This window comes from Salminus brasiliensis, chromosome 7, assembly GCF_030463535.1.
Source record: "Salminus brasiliensis chromosome 7, fSalBra1.hap2, whole genome shotgun sequence".
Lineage (NCBI taxonomy): Eukaryota > Metazoa > Chordata > Actinopteri > Characiformes > Bryconidae > Salminus > Salminus brasiliensis.
This window is the reverse complement of record NC_132884.1, coordinates 827,370-846,577: the sequence shown is the minus strand read 5'-3', so window position 1 is coordinate 846,577 and position 19,208 is coordinate 827,370. Positions and strand designations below refer to the sequence as shown.

Below are 19,208 nucleotides of genomic sequence, written 5' to 3'. Positions count from 1 at the left end.
ACGCAAAAATATTCTGACGTTAGATTGTGCTGTTAGTTACGTCCTCAACACAGTTCCTCTATTTCCATCACTGTCTGCTATGAGTATGAAATATTCAGCAGCAGAAGATCCTCCAGTGCAAAGCTAAAGACAGCAGAAGCCCCCAGAGCTGCTGTGGAGGGTGAGGGGGGTGGGGGTGGAGCTGGGGGGGTTATGGGGAGTAGCTGAGATGAATTTCTCACAGCCACATTATCACACCCCCTTCCGAGAGCCACCTGCATGCGCACACGAGGACAGCTGGGCCTGATGCAAACAATAATCTAAAACAATACCAGAGCTGGAGGCCATCAGCCCTGCAGCTTCCAGAGCCTCTGACCTGAAGGGGTTTTAGATGAACACAGAGTTCAGATCGATTTCACGCCCTGAAGATCCACCCTGCACTGTTTAGCACCGAGACTAAGGGCCTGTCTGCACTACTTCAGCGTGTTCACGTGTGTTCAGGTCACATTTGTACAATATCCATATTCCTTATGATTTAATTGGACCATTTGACTGACGCAGCACATCAGCCTGACTAAAGACGGTGTTTGATGGCTGCTACCGTTTACAGCTATGCTAATATGCATGGAGAACAGTGAGTCGTACAGCTTTAGAAACCCTAGAAATCAAGTCTATTAGAGATTACTGAACACTAGGGCTATCACGGACACTGGTCGGATCGGATCACAGTTTTTGAGTCACGTATCAGATCATTTATCAGATTTAAAAATAAATAAATAAATAAAAGTGACCATGGTCAATGTACTGCCACTGTCATATTGTTCATAGAGATAGAGGACCAATCACCTTTCAGTTGTGTTAACTGCTTTTGCTAACTCTGCTGTGTTCTGATACTGACTCTACTGGGCTGAGTGATGGACTGGACTGATGGGTTTTCACACTTATCCTGGATACAGGGTCTGCACTCAGGACTGATTCTGGGCTCGTTTGGGAGAGGGGGGCTTATTATCGCTGGTTTGTTTTCACACAGAAGAATTTGAAATGTCTTTTTCTAAAAACTGAGGAAATTTGAGACAAAACTGGAGTAAATTCCAGGTTTGCTGAACTGCTCGCTATGAGCAGGAGCAGGAGAATATCTGTTGTGGAGATGTTTATGGCATTGAGGAGGAAGATGATGTTCCTGTAATCGCAGCCTGTTTCCAAAACAACCTTTCTGCCCTCTGTCCCATATCTAACACACACACACACACACACACACACACACACACACACACACAGTATTCTGCTCTCACAGTTGCTGAGATGTTTACCATGGCATACACATTAAGGACAGAAGTATTGGGACACCTGCATATTCAATGTTTCTTCTGAAATCAAGGGTATTAAAAGAGTTCATCCTGTCTTTGTTGGAGTAACTGTCTCTACTGTCCAGAGTATTGCCACTTTATACCCCTCCTCTAGCCCACGCCTGGCATTAGGCAGCATGGAGCCAATAGGGTCATGATGTTGATCTGCTCCAGAGAGTCCTATTCTATTGGCAGTACTTCTTCTCTACAGGGACTAAACAAGCTGTGTGTTGCACATCTGTGTCAGCAATGGGTGCAGCTTAAATGAGCAGTATGCATTCATTAGAAGCACTGTCCACAAACATTTGGACATACAGTGTACATGTCTGTACCATTCTGCTTGTTTCCCCGGTGTTAAATGCTGCATCTAAAACCTAAAAACGGAACTGTCAGAAGGAGGTTCCGGCAGAGCATTGCTCAAGGATGCCCTCACACACACACACACACACACACACACACACACACACACACACACACACACACACACACACACACACACACACACACACAGACACTGCTTCTCACCAGAGAGGTGCTCGTTGGTCTGAGTGTTTGGTGGCGGTGTACAGGCTGAGCTGCTCAGGCTGTTGGCCGCGGTGGGCAGTGGCTGACCCCTTTTCAGCAGCTGTTTGTGCTCGTGGTGCCTGAAGCGCGGAGGAACCTCTCTGGGGGGGAAACGGGGGACACACTGCGGGGGCTGGAGCTGCTGAAGGCTGCAGGGGCTACGGCTGCCATTACTACTACTGCTGCTGCTGCTGGGGATGGACAGGGACTGGACTGGCGGGGGACTGGCCTTAGCGGAGTCTGGCACTGCAGGAGAAACAAAACAAGGCTGCATGAAGGAAGAGAGAAAACAACACAGGGGAGAAGAGAGAAGTCTGACAAATCCCTGTAACGGGTCTAATCCACTACACAGTCAGACCATATATAATGTGCACATGCAACTTTCGCACAGGACAGCAAAGAGAGTCTCACATCACGTCTACCTGTAATTAACTCTATATAATCATTAATACATTCATATTTATAGATTTTCCCACATGGTTTAAGAGTTTCGCACAAAACCGTACAGAATTAGTTTTTTTTTTGTTTGTTGTGATTATTATTATTATCATCATCATTATTATTATTAATAGACAGTGTATGGATTATTGGCTCATATCATGCTGCAGTTTGTCACCCGTTCTCTACACGCTGTATCTCACTCCACACTAAAGAAGTAAAACTCACTAACACTCAACATCAGTCCTCAGACGGTCACTGACCAATTCCTAAACACCATCACAGAACACACTCTCTCTCTATGTCTCTCTCTCTCTCTCTCTCTCTGCTGTGAAACACAGGGAGCTTAAGGCAGTGTGTTCTGTCGCAGCACTCGGTGCTGATGACACACAGCTCACAGAGCCTGTTCCCCTGTCGGCCAATCAGCCCAGCCTTCCCCTTTCCCTGTTGACCAATCAAGCAGTGTGCCCGTCTCCACTCCTCCGGTCCTCCCCATCCCCATCCCCTGTTCCACCCCCCTCTCCTCCTCCAGCCTCATTGTGCTCATTGTTCAGGGCTCGACCGAATCCATTACAGAGAGCAGATGGACGCTGGGGCTTGTGGGATTTTTCTCACACTCAGACTCAGACAGGCAATATGCTGAGGAGCTCTCGCTCGCTCGCTCTCTCTCTCTCTCTCTCTCTCTCTCCCTCTCCTTCCTTTTCTCCTTCTGCTCTCAGTTCAGCTGAACTCTATTCATTAAGCTTTACGGTCGGGGAGTATTCAGACGCAGAATTCCCACATTAATATTACAAACACACACACACAGACACACACACACACAGACACACTGAAACAAGCTGAGACCATTCAGAGGAGTATGAAAATAATAGAAATTAATATCAGGGTGTCTCCTGGTATCTCCAGTTTTGTTTCTCACTTTTCTCTATAATGTGAATCTGCAGTTGTTCTTTACTCTGTATCAGAATTCCATGATGAACGAACCAATAGAAACGCTCCAAAATGACTGAATAAAATCTTTTACATTAACGTCCACTGAAAGATTTTTATTTTGGAGATTTTGGAGGTTTTTGAGAAACTGAACTCTCAATTCTGTGGAAATGCTCTTAATACACTGATCACCCATAACATTACACGGATGATCTGGGTCCAGTGGCTCCGGTCAAGGGGTGGATGTACCCATTAGTCAGTGAACTAAGAGTGAACAGTCAGTTCTTGAAGATGATGAAGGTGATGAAGCAGGGAAAATAGACAAGCGTAAGAATCTGAGACAGTCTGATGCTCATGGAGGTCTCACCTCACAGCTTACAGGACTTAAAGGATCTGCTGCTGGTGCCAGATGTCACAGGACTCCTTCAGAGGTCTTGTGCCTCAAAAGGCTCAGAGCTGTTTTTGCAACACAAGGGGGACATTGTTTTTAGGCAGGTGGTTGTAATGTTATGGCTGACCAGTGTATATAGAAATGGAAATATTCTCAATACAGAGAAAGACCCATTTTTAATAAGAGAATGGACCTCTCAGTCTGAGTGTCTGTAGAAGATCGACTGCCCGTCCTGTCCCTCTCGGTCAGTCTCTCTCTCTGGGCTCTAATCCGGCTCCAGATTACAGCTCTGTCTCCTTCTGCTCCTAATAAAGCCCTCCACTCCACAAAAAGCTCTCCATTAGCAGCTCATTCTGCAATCAGCGCTCTCGTTTGCAGTCGGCCGTCTCGGGACAGTCGTTTAATGACGGCGGGAGGAGAGAGCGAGAGAGAGAGAGAGAGAGGGAGAGAGAGGGAGGGTGACTGCTCCTGATTGAGCTCCGGAACAAAGCTGAGAGCTGCTTTAGCTCATCCAGCTCATAGAGGAAGTGTTCAAAGACAACACTTAAAAAACGAGAGCTCTCAAATGGCGGCGCTTGTTTACGTTACATAAAGAACGAGATTAAGACTCTCCTTCCACCCTCAGAGACTTTCATCTGCAGGTGAGAAAAGAGGGAGACGCAGCAGGATCCAGCTGGATCCAGTGCTGAACTGAACTCCTGCTTCTGTTTCCTCGATCATCAATCAAACACAATGTCTGTTTAATTACTGAATATTAAAATGTTAATTTCAGGACAGAAATAGAAACTAAATAGTGTCAAAATAGAAGAAAAAAACATCCAGGTTTGTTTCCTGTAATTTGTTCACTTAATTAACCTCAGATTTCACCAGTCCTAACATTCAGCAGCCCAGCTTTCACCATCTCTAACATTCAGCAGCTCAGATTTCACCATCTCTAACATTCAGCAGCTCAGATTTCACCATCTCTAACATTCAGCAGCTCAGATTTCACCATCTCTAACATTCAGCAGCTCAGATTTCACCAGCACTAACATTCAGCGGCTCAGATTTCACCAGCACTAACATTCAGCAGCTTTAAAGCTCAGATTATAATCTTCAGTCTTTGCCTTTAGCAGTAATTTTGTCTGAATGCTGATGAAAAGGCAGTTATGTTAGGACAGACTGAGTGGGAACGGATGGTGGCTGTAGGCATCATAGCAGGAACTCTTTACCTAAAGGTGAGGAGCAGCTGAGCTGAGCTGAGACGCTGATCCAGAGGAGAGCCGGGTCAAAGCTCAGTAGAGACTACCTGACCACTTACTCTGGAGAAGGCTAGGTTTCCGAGAGTGTGCAGTTGAGGGTTCGAGGGAGGGCGCATCCTAATTGCGCGGCTGCGCTCCACGACTCTTTTCTTCTGCCTACTGCAAGATTTACCGAATCTAGTAAAGCTCCAATTTGCATCCAGCATGGACTGAGCAAATGGAAATGAGGAGGAACCATCGCAGGTGGAATCTGCAGTAATCCAGAACCTCAGACAGAGCTTGAGAACAAGGGGGGATGGGGCACTTGCGGGAGGACAGAAGGCTCAGGAGGCCCCTGGAAGGCCCCGTCTGAGCTTTAATGAAGAGGCCACATCTCCGACGGGTGAAAGGAGCCGGGCTGGGGTCAGACAGGGTTGTGGGAGAGGTCTGGTGCCCCTATTAGCCCAACCTAATTGAGAAGCGGTTAGCGTGTGGTTTGGGGAAGCACTGGGACAACGCTGGGGTGTGGGCGAGCGAGGCACGTTAGAGAGGGCTTGGCTTTGCCCATCTGTCCTGAACCGTTCACACACAGCTTTTCACCCCTCACATGACCTTCTGCTGATGAAGAGACAAAGATAGTCCAGGGGACGGCAAGAGCATGTCTGTGTGTTGTCTAGAACTGCAAACGTTGGAGCTACAAGATTAAGGTCCAAATGTTTGTGGACACCCCTACTAATGAATGCATTCAGCTACTTTACATTGCAACCATTGCTGACACAGATGTGCAAATGCACACACAGCTTGAGATAAAGCCTCCCAGCACTGAGCTGTAGAGCATGGGAACGGTGTTTTCAGGAATGATGGTGGAGCTCCATGGAATAAAGACGCTTTCACTTCACTCAATAAAATCGGTTACATCTTAAAAAAAATAATATTATTTACAGAAAATGTAAAAATGAAAAAAAAAAAATTCTCATTTAAGATGTTTTTTTGCAGGATGGAAGCAATATGCACAGATTAAAAGTTAAGTATACAACATAAAGATAACCCTTTTATAAAACACTATTATTTGTATAATTAAACTAATAATAATAATAATAATAATATTTAGGAATTTGTTAAAAATAGAAATATTTAAAAAGCAAAAACAGCTAAAATGCCCATCACTGTAATTCAGTAGGATCGGGTCAACACTGCAAATCAAAAAAAGGGATTTAGGACACCATGCCGAGACCCAAAATCCTCCAAAACCGATCAGAGAGAGGTCAGAGGTCACATACATTCACGAAAACCCTGTAATAAAACAAACACTCATTTCTGACCCAGAAAAACCTTTTCCTCAAAAATTCATCTTCATCTGGCGTGACCGAGTCACCTGGATGTTACATCATATTTACGGCTCTGCGCTTAATTTATCACCTCCGCCCAAAGCTTGTACACAACAGCGGCGGCGTGAGAAATGATAAACACGCACTGTTGACAAATACCCTGATTAATGAGCGCTGTAATAAACGCACCGACGTTCACAAAGACGCTGATCACGATTCTTTTGGTGAGTATTTATAAATGTCAACATTAGAACAGAGCACTTCCTCGCTGCTTTGGTGGATTAGCCGATAATTAGGCCGCTATCCGCCAGCGTCTCGCTCAAAGTGTTGACGCAATTAATTGGATGTGAAATTACAAATTAATTCAATCTGGGAGCGCAGTGTGTTGAGCGACGGCATTGTTATGGTTAGTGCCACCTTGTAAATCTGGGCACAGTGGTGGGAACTCTCCAGAGACGGCGGAAAGCGCTTCGTCCGAGAGAAACGCGCGAGACTGAAGCATTCACAAACGGTCTTCACTTTCAGAAGTGCGCCGGCAGCGAAAACACCGTTTCCTGATTACAGGCAGGATACGCCACAAATGAGCCGCCAGTCACCGCTCGCACCTCCACGTCTCACACTCAGCAGAAAGGTTCCTCCTCACCCCGTAACTCGCCGAGCATCCATCACCACAGCTTTACTGACAGAGCTCAAGAGTACAGGAAAGCCTGGAGAACCCGAGGGGAGAAGCTTCCATAATCGGAGACCTCGTCCACACATATCTGAATACGCTCAAAACTGTAGCTTTTTCTCTGTTTCAGAAGCTACGCCCCCTACACTTCCTGTAGTGTATTACAGTCTGTCAGAATGAGCGTGTGGATCATATGAACATTATAGAGCATTATAGAGCGCCCCCTACACTTCCTGTAGTGTATTACAGTCTGTCAGAATGAGCGTGTGGATCATATGAACATTATAGAGCATTATAGAGCGCCCCCTACGCTTCCTGTAGTGTATTACAGTCTGTCAGAATGAGCGTGTGGATCATATGAACATTATAGAGCATTATAGAGCGCCCCCTACGCTTCCTGTAGTGTATTACAGTCTGTCAGAATAAGCGTATGGATCATATGAACATTATAGAGTATTATAGAGCGCCCCCTACGCTTCCTGTAGTGTATTACAGTCTGTCAAAATGAGCGTATGGATCATAATAAACATTCTTTTTTCCAAATAAAGTTCCTGGTATAGACAAGCCATTTATCCAGTGAAATGGATGAATAAAAAAATGCATTATTCAATAAATTCTCACATTTCAGTTTCCAAACCTATACCCAACACCTTCTGAAGTGTCAAAACTAACGTAAAAACATCTTTTCAATGGCAACAAAACTATTAATGCACTAAAGGCTATTTAAGTCCTAATAGCACCCCCTGGTGGAAAAGCCTAATAAATGTGTTATTACTTACAAAATGTATTATTTTTAAGGTTTTCTATGAGATCATTTTTTATTTTATGCACCGACACCAAGAAAACTGAATCGAATGGAATGTGGCCTTTTGAACCTTATGATCACATAATATTTAAAGTGTTTTTCTCTGATTCTGATTTGCAAATATCATCAACACGGCACTAATTACTCACTAAGGTGTTAATTGGTTGTGGGTCTGGCTGTGCAGTAAATATAGCAGTGTGTAATTTAGTCTTCCTCTGATGCTCGCAGTGAGATGACACTGCTATTATGAAAGGGAACGAGGGCATCACTAAAAAAAGCTGTGTGTGTGAAACGACTAACACAATTATCCTCCTATGATGTAACTTAATTACATGCAGAGTAATCCAGCCAATTATTACCCATTTATCCCGACTGTGTGCTTATAGAGCAGCTTCTGCAGCAAACTAGCCTGTTTAGCAACGGCTGCAGCTATTCGCCCAGCGCTTCAGTGTGTGTGTGTGTGTGTGTGTGTGTGTTTGTGTGTGTGGCCCACTGCTAACAGGGGTTATGGCAGATAATTGGTCAGGCTCCTGGGTCCGCCTGCTGTTCATCTATATGCATGAAACAGACAGGATCAATTATGGAGAGCGGACGATGGAGTGAGGTGGGACACCGGAGAGTCTGACCGCAGGAGTGGGGGTGACGCGCACTACACACTCATTCTCAGTGCTAGTACACACTACACTCCTACTGACTTGGACCAGCGTTCACCCAGAGACATACATACAAACCAGCTGCAGACTACAGCTCACGTTTGTGATCAGCCATAACATTAAAACCAATGAGAGCTGAAGTGGGTCCAGTGTCTTCTGTCTGACCAGGGGGGGATCTACATATTAGTCAGCGAGTGAACGGTCAGTTCTTGAAGGTGATGAAGCAGGAAAAATGGACAAGTGTAAGAATCTGAGACACTTTGATAAGAACCAAACTGTGATGTTCTAGACAATGACTGGGTCAGAACATCTCCAGAACATCAGTGCGTGTTCCCGGTATGCAGTGGTCAGAACCTGCTCCAAGGAAGGATGACCAAACTAGACCATATGATCATTAGAGGAATCAGGTTAATTAATGGTCAGCCCTCCACTGAAGCGCATGCAGAAACCCATCAAACAGAGTGAGAGAACCCTCACCTCAATATCAGACAGTAGAAAATCTAATCTAATCTAATCTCAGCATCATCACTTACACATTTATAGAGTTGGAATATTTACTAATCTAATCTCTCTAAAGAGGCTTTTAATCCTTTCTGTTCATCTCCATCATTCGCTGTAGATCCAGCATCCGTCTCCTCTGTTCTAGTGAAGACCAGCTCCAGCTCTCCATTTCATTTCTACTCTTTCTGTTGTCTTTCTCTTTCTCCTGCTCTTTATCTCCACCCCCTCCCGTCCTCTGATCATCATCACTCACTCTCTCCAAACACACACTCCCAAAACAGTGTGAGTAACACAGCAGAGGCACTTCATGCCAAAATCGCTGTCTGCATCAGGAGCTCCAAGGCAATGAGGTCACTGATCCACAACACACACACACACACACACACACACACACACACACACACACACACACACACACACACAGCTTTTTCCAGCTGGAGAACACACACACCCTCAAAACACACACTCCTTTAGCGTGCCGCAGGGAGAGGCCAGAGAAGATCCAGAGAGCAGAGAAACACAACACAACAGCAGATGGTCCAGAGTCCGTTCCTTCAGATACATCCCCCCAACATCTCCCCCAATGTCTCCCCAACATCGTTCGTACGTCTCCCCCAACATCTCTCCAACGTCTCCTCCAACACCTTCCCCAACATCTCCCCAAAGTCTCCCTCAACATCTCCTCCAACATCTTTCCTACATCTCCTCCAACATCTTCTCCGTCTCTCCCAACATCTCTCCAATGTTCCCTCAACGTCTCTCTATTCCACATCTGTTTGCAGAGGCTACTGACTATTTCTACAGTTGATACTTTAATTTATTAAAATACTGAATTAGTTGAATAACCTTTTATTCTGCCTTCAGCTTCAGATCAAACCAACAGCCGTTTTTAAACCAAACAACAGAAGCCACGCTGCCCCCTGTGTGTCCTGTAGTGTAGTACAGTCTGTCAGAATGAGCATGTTTGCATCACCTGAGATCACTCATCTGTGTGTAAGGGTACGTCAGGCCGTAATAGGAGACGGACTATCAGTATGAGTGGGTATAGATGGGTACAGGTGGGTCTGATCAGTATGGGAATAGATGAGAACGGCTGGGTTTCAATGGTCCTAACATAGAACCCTGTGGGACTCCACAGAACACGCTAAACCAACCGTTTCTGCTTTAGGATTCATTACTGAAAAAAGCTACTGACTGCTGGCTGTAGTCTCAGACTGCTACTGCTATGGTCACCTGCCATGAGGCTGTGCTGATGTCCAAGCGTCTGTGAAGCATGTGGACAAGGATTTGACCTTGGATTAGTTACTTCTGGACAAAGGCCAGAAAACGAGCCTGTAGAGCTGTACTGGATACACTCAGCATGTTAAAACACACACACACACACACACACACACACACACACACACACACACACACACACAAACACACACACAAACACACACACACACACACACACACAGAACCGGGCTACTCCAGCAGCCGGGAGCATTTCAGACTCCCAGCATGCTTGTCTAGCTCCCCCCCCCCCCCACACACACACACACACACCCCTTACTGACCATATGCTAATGAAATAACGCATGCGTCACCGAGCATTAGCATACAGCAGCTAGCCAACAGAGCAGCAAGAATTCCTGCCTAATGAGCACTGACTCCCCCCCCCGCACTCACCCCCGCACCCCCCCCCCTAACCACACGCTACAGCCGCTCGTACAAATGACAGCATGCTCCTACCATTCCCATCCAGAGAGCTCTCCTTACCTTTGGTTTTCTGTTCGGCAACCTGCGAGTGAAGAGAAAGGGAGCGTTTTTGTTCCGCAAACACGTCAACATATTTCACTCAGGTCATTTGCATGCAATTTGCATAACATGATGAATATTCATAACACTGTACTGTAGCAGACAGACAAAACCCGACCTGACATTTGCTCTCATCATAAATCAGAGACGTCAGTTTGGGAATTAAAGCGTACGGCTGGAGCTGGAGCAGCTGAAGCAGCTGGACACTGTCCACTACAGAGAGGGGCTCGCCGTCTTTACTGAGATACACTGAGGACAAAGCCACCGTCTCTTAAGCCCTTCAACTCGCCCTCAGAACCAGAGCAGCACGAGGACATCAGAGTCAGATCAGATATCTGAGATCAATACTTGCAGAGAATTATGGGATAATTCGTAGTGCATTAAGAACACTTGATAGTGAACACTTGATAGTGAACACTTGATAGTGAACACTTGATAGTGAACACTTGATAGTGAACACTTGATAGTGAACACTTGACAGCAGATAGTGCACAATTCATTTAAATTTACAGCATTTATCAGACGCTCTTCTCCAGAGTTCTTACAGAAGAGCTTCACTGTTTACTGAAGAAGAACCTCAGCTAGTTTAAATAGACTAAATTCAGATCCTCTAATCTTAGACTCTACTAAACACAAGTCAATATACAGACCATAATACTCTTCTCTTCACCTGATCACTCTCAGAAGAGGAGGGTCTTCAGAGTGGGTACCTAATCGCTTATAGAATATATACTATTAGGTAATAGTTCATAGAGAATAATAGATCATTCACAGTGGATACTGAAAACGAATATTGGATATTTAACAATTAATAGTGGATAATGAATAGTACGTAACAAGAGGAGGCGGGGGTGTAAAAGTTGACAGTGTGTCTCTCCATCCACTCAGCCGCCCCCCTTTCGCCAGCCCACTCTCTGTCCTGCTCACAGTGAATACTGAATAATATAGTATATACACTAAACATTTTATAATAGTTACTGGATAATTTATGATGGATACTGAACAATTCATACTGGATACCAAAAAATGTATAGTAGATTCTGAATAATTCACAGTGGGTAGCAAACAATTCATGGTGGGAACTGAATAATTTATAAGGGATGCTGAGCTTCTCTAGAACGGAGCGTTTCACACCAAACCCAGTCTGAAAGTTTAATTATGCAGAAATGGAATTCCTTTTGAAGACGGCGACGGGAATTCCCCCAAGGAGGAGCGGTGGAAGTCGGCGTGAGCTCGTTCAAAGCAGCATTGAAATGCGGGTTCAAACACTCGGCCTACTAATCAGAAGAGTCCCTGTGAAGCCTGCAGTGGAACGTGCTGGCAGGGCTAGCGGTGCTGCTAATCGAGTGGAAACAGATTACAAACAGGGCTCTGTCTGAAAGCAGGCCGGAGGGGGAGCGGAGATGGGCGGAGAGCGGGCGCTGGGCTGGGTCACAGCCCTCAGGATCTCAGCCCTGTTTTTAACCCCTCGGTCTCAGGTAAGCCTTATCCCTCAGTGCCGGCAGCGGCTGCAGAGTGCAGAGTGTTAACGCAGGAACTCGTATCACAGCGGCGATGACAGACGACAGTGCGATACACCGCCCAGCCCCAGTCCGGAGTGCGTCAGGGAGGTCCAGTCATTAAATCCAGGTTCAACATAAGCAATAAGGCATTTCAGACAAAATCAGCCCAACTCTGGACCCCAGTGACCGACTGACAGCCTAATAAACCAGAACAGAGAGAAACCGAAGGACAGGAGCTTAAACTCACCTTTTTCTGAGCGCTGTCCTTCTTAGATTTCTCCTCTGACTTTTTCTTTTTTTCCATCAAACGGTTCAGCTTCCCTCAGCTACACACACACACACACACACACACACACACACACACACACACACACACACACACACACACACAAAGAGAAAACAGATTAATACTTCATGGAATGGTTTCATCTGCAATACATTACCACACACACACACACACACACACACACACACACACACACACACACACACACACTGCACTGCACTGCACTGCACTGCACTGCAACTGCACTGCACTGCTGTCCTAACATCCCCCTTTCCTCTCCACACCTCCCACAGCCACACCACAGAGCTTTGCAGTAATGGAGGTGAAGGGAAGCAGACGTCTGAAGCTCTAATAAAAGCTCCTCACAGAAAGTTCTTCACCTAATGGTGATGAAGACGCTGCCTGATGCCTGAGACACTGTTCTACCAGAGTTCTGAGAAGAGTTCGGCTCTAGAACCTGCTTTTAGAACCAGATCATTAAAATGGTGGAGGGATACATGCTGCAGGGTGTAGTGCGGCTACAGAAAGTAGTCCCTAAAGAGAACTGCATTAGTTCAGATTCTCCACTATTTCACCATCATCATCATCATCATCATCATCATTATTCCATATAAAACTCAGAAGACTCGTGTAGCTGCACTGGTGGGTTTGGATAGGGGATAAAATTATGGGCTGTATCTGTGTTGTAGTCATGGCAACCGACGCCTGCTTCCATTCACCTCCACTGTACAGAGATCAGAGTGGGTCAGATTCTCTACAGTGAAGCTCAGATTCACTCCGTACCCCCGACTCTGACAGTGTTTAACACACTCTCTGAAATATAGAGAATTTTGTAAATCTGTTGACTTCCCCTTTAACTGAACACAATAAGAGGAGGCAGGGTGTGTAAAAGTTGACGGACAGTGTGTATCTCTATCCACTCAGCCTCCTTTCCACCAGCCCCACCCACTTTCTGTCCTGCTCGTGGCAGCGGATCAGGAAAATACCACACGGCTTAATCACAGCAGAAATAATGGCCACTGCGCCGCTCCACATTAGCCGGCTGCTACAGAAGAAGTGTCAATCAAAAAGACAGACAGACGGACTGCAAGGCTACAGAACAGAGCCCTCTGGGACGGCGCTGGCAGACAGCCAATGCCAATTAGCCGTCCTGATTTACCCCCTCACCCCACCTCCTTCTCAAAGCCCATTGGCCGTTGCGTTCGCTCCCCAGCCAATCCGAGCAGGCGGGATGATGACTAGTGCTGGCGGCTCTGGAGCTTCCTGGCTGAGGTCCAGAGAAAGGAACGAGCGGAGGGATGGTGTTGAAATTACCCCCGTGTGTGTGTGTGTGTGTGTGTGTGTGTGTGTGTGTGTGTGTTCGGTGGGGGAGGACACTGAGCGGAGTTTAAAAATACACACCGCACCCTCTCAGTGTCAGAAGTTTCCAAAGGCCGAACCTGAAGCTCATAAAGCACACACACACACACACACACACACACACACACAGTAAAACAGCAGCTTTCAGACCAGAACTGTGCTGATTAATTGATTAATTATTCATTAATTAGGTATTATTAATTATCTAATAATAAAATATAAACACACAGGACTCAGTAATGTATCTATATGATACTAAGGTAAAATGTTGTCAAATGCACTATATGTCCAAATATTTGTGGACACCCCTTCCAATGAATGCATTCAGCTACTTTAAGTTGCACTCATTGCTGACACAGATGCACACACACAGCTTGTCTAGTCCCTGTAGAGAAGAAGTACTGCCAATAGAATAGGACTCTCTGGAGCAGATCAACATCATGACCCTATTGGTACCATGCTGCCTAATAATGCCAGGCGTGGGCTAGAGGGGTATAAAGCCCCTCTATGGCCGCCAAAGGTGACCTCACGACTCACAGGACTGTCTGGGACCTAGATAAGATCAGGCAGGTGGTTCTAATGTTATGGCTGATTGCTATACATTATACAGTGTGTAGGTAAGCAGTGCTGCAGCCTTTCATCACATTTCACATCCAGCTGTCCTCGTTGGCTAATCGCTTCACCGCTACACTGTAACCACTCACCGCACTGTGTGATAGCTTTAGCCTCCATCCAACACAATGCTAGTTAGCAGAGACAGGGAAGGAAGCCAGAACAAGCCACGGCCTAACAGTGTGTGTGTGTGTGTGTGTGTGTGTGTGTGTGTGTGTGTGTGTGTGTGTGTGTCTGTGTGTGTGTTGTGAGACTGGTACAGGGCTGGCACAGATCCAGTCCTGTGGAGGCCACAAGGCTAACAGAGGGCCGAGTGTTCGCCAGGCCATCTCTCGCAGGCTGGGGGAAATCACAGGCCTTTACAGTTCCTACAGCGGAGCATTAGCAACCCATGGAGACCCCCAAACCACACACAGTTTACCCAGCATTCCCTGCAGTAGCATACTGGGTTGATGCCGTTGATGCCGAAGGTTAAACATCCATGACTGACATTACAGTGCATTCTAATATATTAATCAACGCAACAGACTGTAGTGCACAACAGGAAGCCGTAGGGGGCGCTCTATAATGCTCTATAATGTTCATATGATCCACACACTCATTCTGACAGACTGTAATACACTACAGGAAGCGTAGGGAGCGCTCTATAATGCTCTATAATGTTCATATGATCCACACGCTCATTCTGACAGACTGTAATACACTACAGGAAGCGTAGGGGGCGCTCTATAATGCTCTATAATGTTCATATGATCCACACGCTCATTCTGACAGACTGTAATACACTACAGGAAGTGTAGGGGGCGCTCTATAATGATCATATGATCCACACGCTCATTCTGACAGACTGTAATACACTACAGGAAGCGTAGGGGGCGCTCTATAATGCTCTATAATGTTCATATGATCCACACACTCATTCTGACAGACTGTAATACACTACAGGAAGCGTAGGGGGCGCTCTATAATGCTCTATAATGTTCATATGATCCACACGCTCATTCTGACAGACTGTAATACACTACAGAAGCGTAGGGGGCGCTCTATAATGCTCTATAATGTTCATATGATCCACACGCTCATTCTGACAGACTGTAATACACTACAGGAAGCGTAGGGGGCGCTCTATATCATCCTATAATGTTCATATGATCCACACGCTCATTCTGACAGACTGTAATACACTACAGGAAGCGTAGGGGAAATATGGCTTCGGTTGTTGACTGATTATAGAAATGACCCCTAATTGGAGTCCAGTTTCACTGCAGCCAGGGTTACGGGCTCCATTTGTGTGTAGTGACTCGGATCATCCAGAGGTCGACCTGGTAAGAAAATGAATAAATAAACAGAAAGTCAAGGTCAGTAGATGTTGTATTTGCTCTGGGGGGGAAATGGAGCCGTGGTGCAGGTTTGATTGAGCTGGTGGCACAACCTCATTAATAGAGTGGGAAGCTGACATTTAAGCCCACGTCATGCTTGCATGTTAGCTTTCAGCGTTTTTTTTGTTAGCCTCCAGGGACTTCATCTGATGATATCGAGAAGTTCAAAGCTCTGGAAGATTCACATGAGCTCAGTATTCAGAGCGGCCGCTGCATCCAGGGCCTCCAAACACGCAACTGCTTTGCCGCTTTCGTGTTGGGTATTGTGAATAGCTTCCGTCCTCGCTCTGTGTGAATGTGTGTGTGTGTGTGTGTGTGGTTTCCGTGGTAGCTGTCAGCACAGGCAAGGAACTGTGTTTGCCTGCGATCTGCTCGTCCGTGTAGCATTCCTGCTCCAAATTTCACCGTGACGCCCAAAGACTGCATTTCCCAAAAGTCTGCGGATCTTCAGGATTAAATATTCACCATATTTCGGTGTGTGTGAATGGATCCAGTACTGTACTGCAGCAGCGTCTTCTCTGGACAGTAGAGACAATGATGATTTTTTCTCATTAAGAAAGCTTAAACCCTAAACCTGAATTAAACCAGTGGGTTAGAGTCTTACAATGCCCTCCCGCTTCCATTAGAATACAGAGCGCTGAATAAAGCCACGTATTAGTCATTACAGACACTGATTATGGAAAGGTAATACTAGAGCTGGACAACATAACATACACCAGTTTTACCAGCTGATGTTTTTAGTGTCAATCATATCTTTGACTGATACGTCATGATGAAAATGCCTTCAGCAGCAGCATTTCTTACCAAGAGCTACGTTTTTAGTTTAACGTCTTAACTCACGACTTCTAACAGCAAGGTGTCCAATTTACCTTATAAACTTCAGATTAACTGTCTGTCAGAACGAGCACATGGATCATATGAACATTATAGAGCGCCCCCTACGCTTCCTGTAGTGTATTGCAGTCTGTCAGAATGAGCGTGTGGATCATATGAACATTATAGAGCATTATAGAGCGCCCCCTACGCTTCCTGTAGTGTATTACAGTCTGTCAGAATGAGCGTGTGGATCATATGAACATTATAGAGCATTATAGAGCGCCCCCTACGCTTCCTGTAGTGTATTACAGTCTGTCAGAATGAGCGTGTGGATCATATGAACATTATAGAGCATTATAGAGCGCCCCCTACGCTTCCTGTAGTGTATTACAGTCTGTCAGAATGAGCGTGTGGATCATATGAACATTATAGAGCATTATAGAGCGCCCCCTACGCTTCCTGTAGTGTATTACAGTCTGTCAGAATGAGCGTGTGGATCATATGAACATTATAGAGCATTATAGAGCGCCCCCTACGCTTCCTGTAGTGTATTACAGTCTGTCAGAATGAGCGTGTGGATCATATGAACATTATAGAGCATTATAGAGCGCCCCCTACGCTTCCTGTAGTGTATTACAGTCTGTCAGAATGAGCGTGTGGAGGAAATTAATGAGTTGGTGTCCCAATACTATTGTCCAACCAATAGGACTACCGGGCCATAAAACTGCTAATCTATCACTTTAGTGCTCTGTTCACAGACAGACACGCCAACACTGCACTCCATTTACACACAGAGGAGGGGGGGGGGCAGGGTAGGGGGACAGGGGTGCCCCCGCTCAAGGACATTTTCTGGGCCTGGGCCAAACCTTACAGAGCCTACACACACACACACACACACACACACACACACACACACCACACAGGCGAACAGATTTCAGTCTCTTACATCAGGGTCTCTACTTCAGCACTGAGCTTCACAGTTAGCGATGAGCTAACAGCGGAAACCCGTCCAGCAGGCGCTGAGAGGAAGGAGAGCTCATAAATGTGTCACTTCGTTCAGCGGCCGAGCGAAAAGACTCCTGCTCAAACACACCCAAACACCTACAGCCCAGACGGAGCAGCACCTCCAGGGTGGAGTTAATGATGGAGGCGTTTCCACGCACCAACACCGTCTGTTCTGAGACAGTTCTGGCAGCTTCTCTCCCTCTTAACAATAAGAGCTTCTCTGGAGCAAACATCTCAGAGGAACCACCTGAGCCTCTCTGACTCTTAAGGGCCAGTATCATCAGACACAGCATCACCTCACTTTTTAGAGTAAACAAGGTTTTATAAAACTGCTGAATCACCATTAAATCCTCCAGTTTATACACTGCTCGTCGTTCGGTTTGGTTCACACTGCGGTTTGGACCTCGAGGTTCGGTACGAGTACGGTAAAAAAAAAAAAAAATATATATATATATATATATATAAACAGATTTCATTTCATCTGAACAGACAGTCCTTACAGTGGGTTCCTTCTAGTGCTGTATAGCGCCCCCCCTGAGGTAGTTAATACAGCCTGTAGCGTTAATCATTGCTAACTAAGCAGTATAATGTAAACGTTAGCCTGTTTAATGTGTTTCCACAAACCCGAACCCATGGACACATCTTCCTCATCTAATCCTGCATGACTTCCTGGGCTAAAATTAGACGGTAAAGCCAGAATTCAGGTGAAATACAAGTTTAATTTCCGTCATTTCAAATTTAAAGCTGAGAACAGAGAGAGAGAGACACCAGCGTCCGAGTCTCTCTCTACTCACAACAGCGAGAGAGACCAGAGAGAGAGAGAGAGAGAGAGAGAGACAGACAGACAGAGAGACACCAGAGAGAGAGAGAGAGAGACAGACAGAGAGACCAGAGAGAGAGATTAACACCAGCGTCCGAGTCTCTCTCTACTCACAACAGCAAGAGAGACCAGAGAGAGAGAGAGAGAGAGACCAGAGAGAGAGAGAGAGAGACACCAGAGAGAGAGAGAGAGACACCAGAGAGACAGAGAGAGACACCAGAGAGACAGAGAGAGAGAGACAGAGAGAGAGAGAGAGACGAGAGAGACCAGAGAGAGAGATTAACACCAGCGTCCGAGTCTCTCTCTACTCACAACAGCAAGAGAGAGAGACCAGAGAGAGAGAGAGAGAGAGACCAGAGAGAGAGAGAGAGAGACGAGAGAGAGAGACCAGAGAGAGAGAGAGTAGATAAACACCAGCGGAGAGAGAGACCAGAGAGAGAGAGAGAGAGAGAGACCAGAGAGAGAGAGAGAGAGACGAGAGAGAGAGACCAGAGAGAGAGAGATAGATAAACACCAGCGGAGAGAGAGACCAGAGAGAGAGAGAGAGAGAGAGAGAGACGAGAGAGAGAGACCAGAGAGAGACCAGAGAGAGAGAGAGAGAGAGACGAGAGAGAGAGACCAGAGAGAGACCAGAGAGAGAGAGAGAGAGACGAGAGAGAGAGACCAGAGAGAGAGAGAGAGAGAGAGAGACGAGAGAGAGAGACCAGAGAGAGAGAGAGAGACGAGAGAGAGAGACCAGAGAGAGAGAGAGAGAGACGAGAGAGAGAGACCAGAGAGAGAGGAGAGAGAGAGAGATAAACACAA

General features: G+C 46.0%; 1 protein-coding gene across 4 annotated transcripts in view; it reads right to left on the bottom strand.

Annotated features, from left to right (window-relative positions):
* tnrc6c2 (trinucleotide repeat containing adaptor 6C2) overlaps positions 1-19,208 on the bottom strand; it is a 56,858-nt gene that overhangs the window by 23,328 nt on the left and 14,322 nt on the right. For 2 of the 4 annotated variants that reach the window (XM_072683297.1, XM_072683299.1), the window contains exons 2-4: positions 12,375-12,453; positions 10,587-10,608; positions 1,851-2,135 (exon numbers count right to left, since the gene is read on the bottom strand). In XM_072683297.1, coding sequence (XP_072539398.1) covers positions 1,851-2,135; positions 10,587-10,608; positions 12,375-12,431 — 364 coding nt within the window. In that variant the 5' untranslated portion in view covers positions 12,432-12,453. Of the gene's footprint in view, positions 1-1,850; positions 2,136-10,586; positions 10,609-12,374; positions 12,473-19,208 lie in introns of those variants that run through there. The other 2 variants (XM_072683298.1, XM_072683301.1) reach the window with 2 other exon arrangements.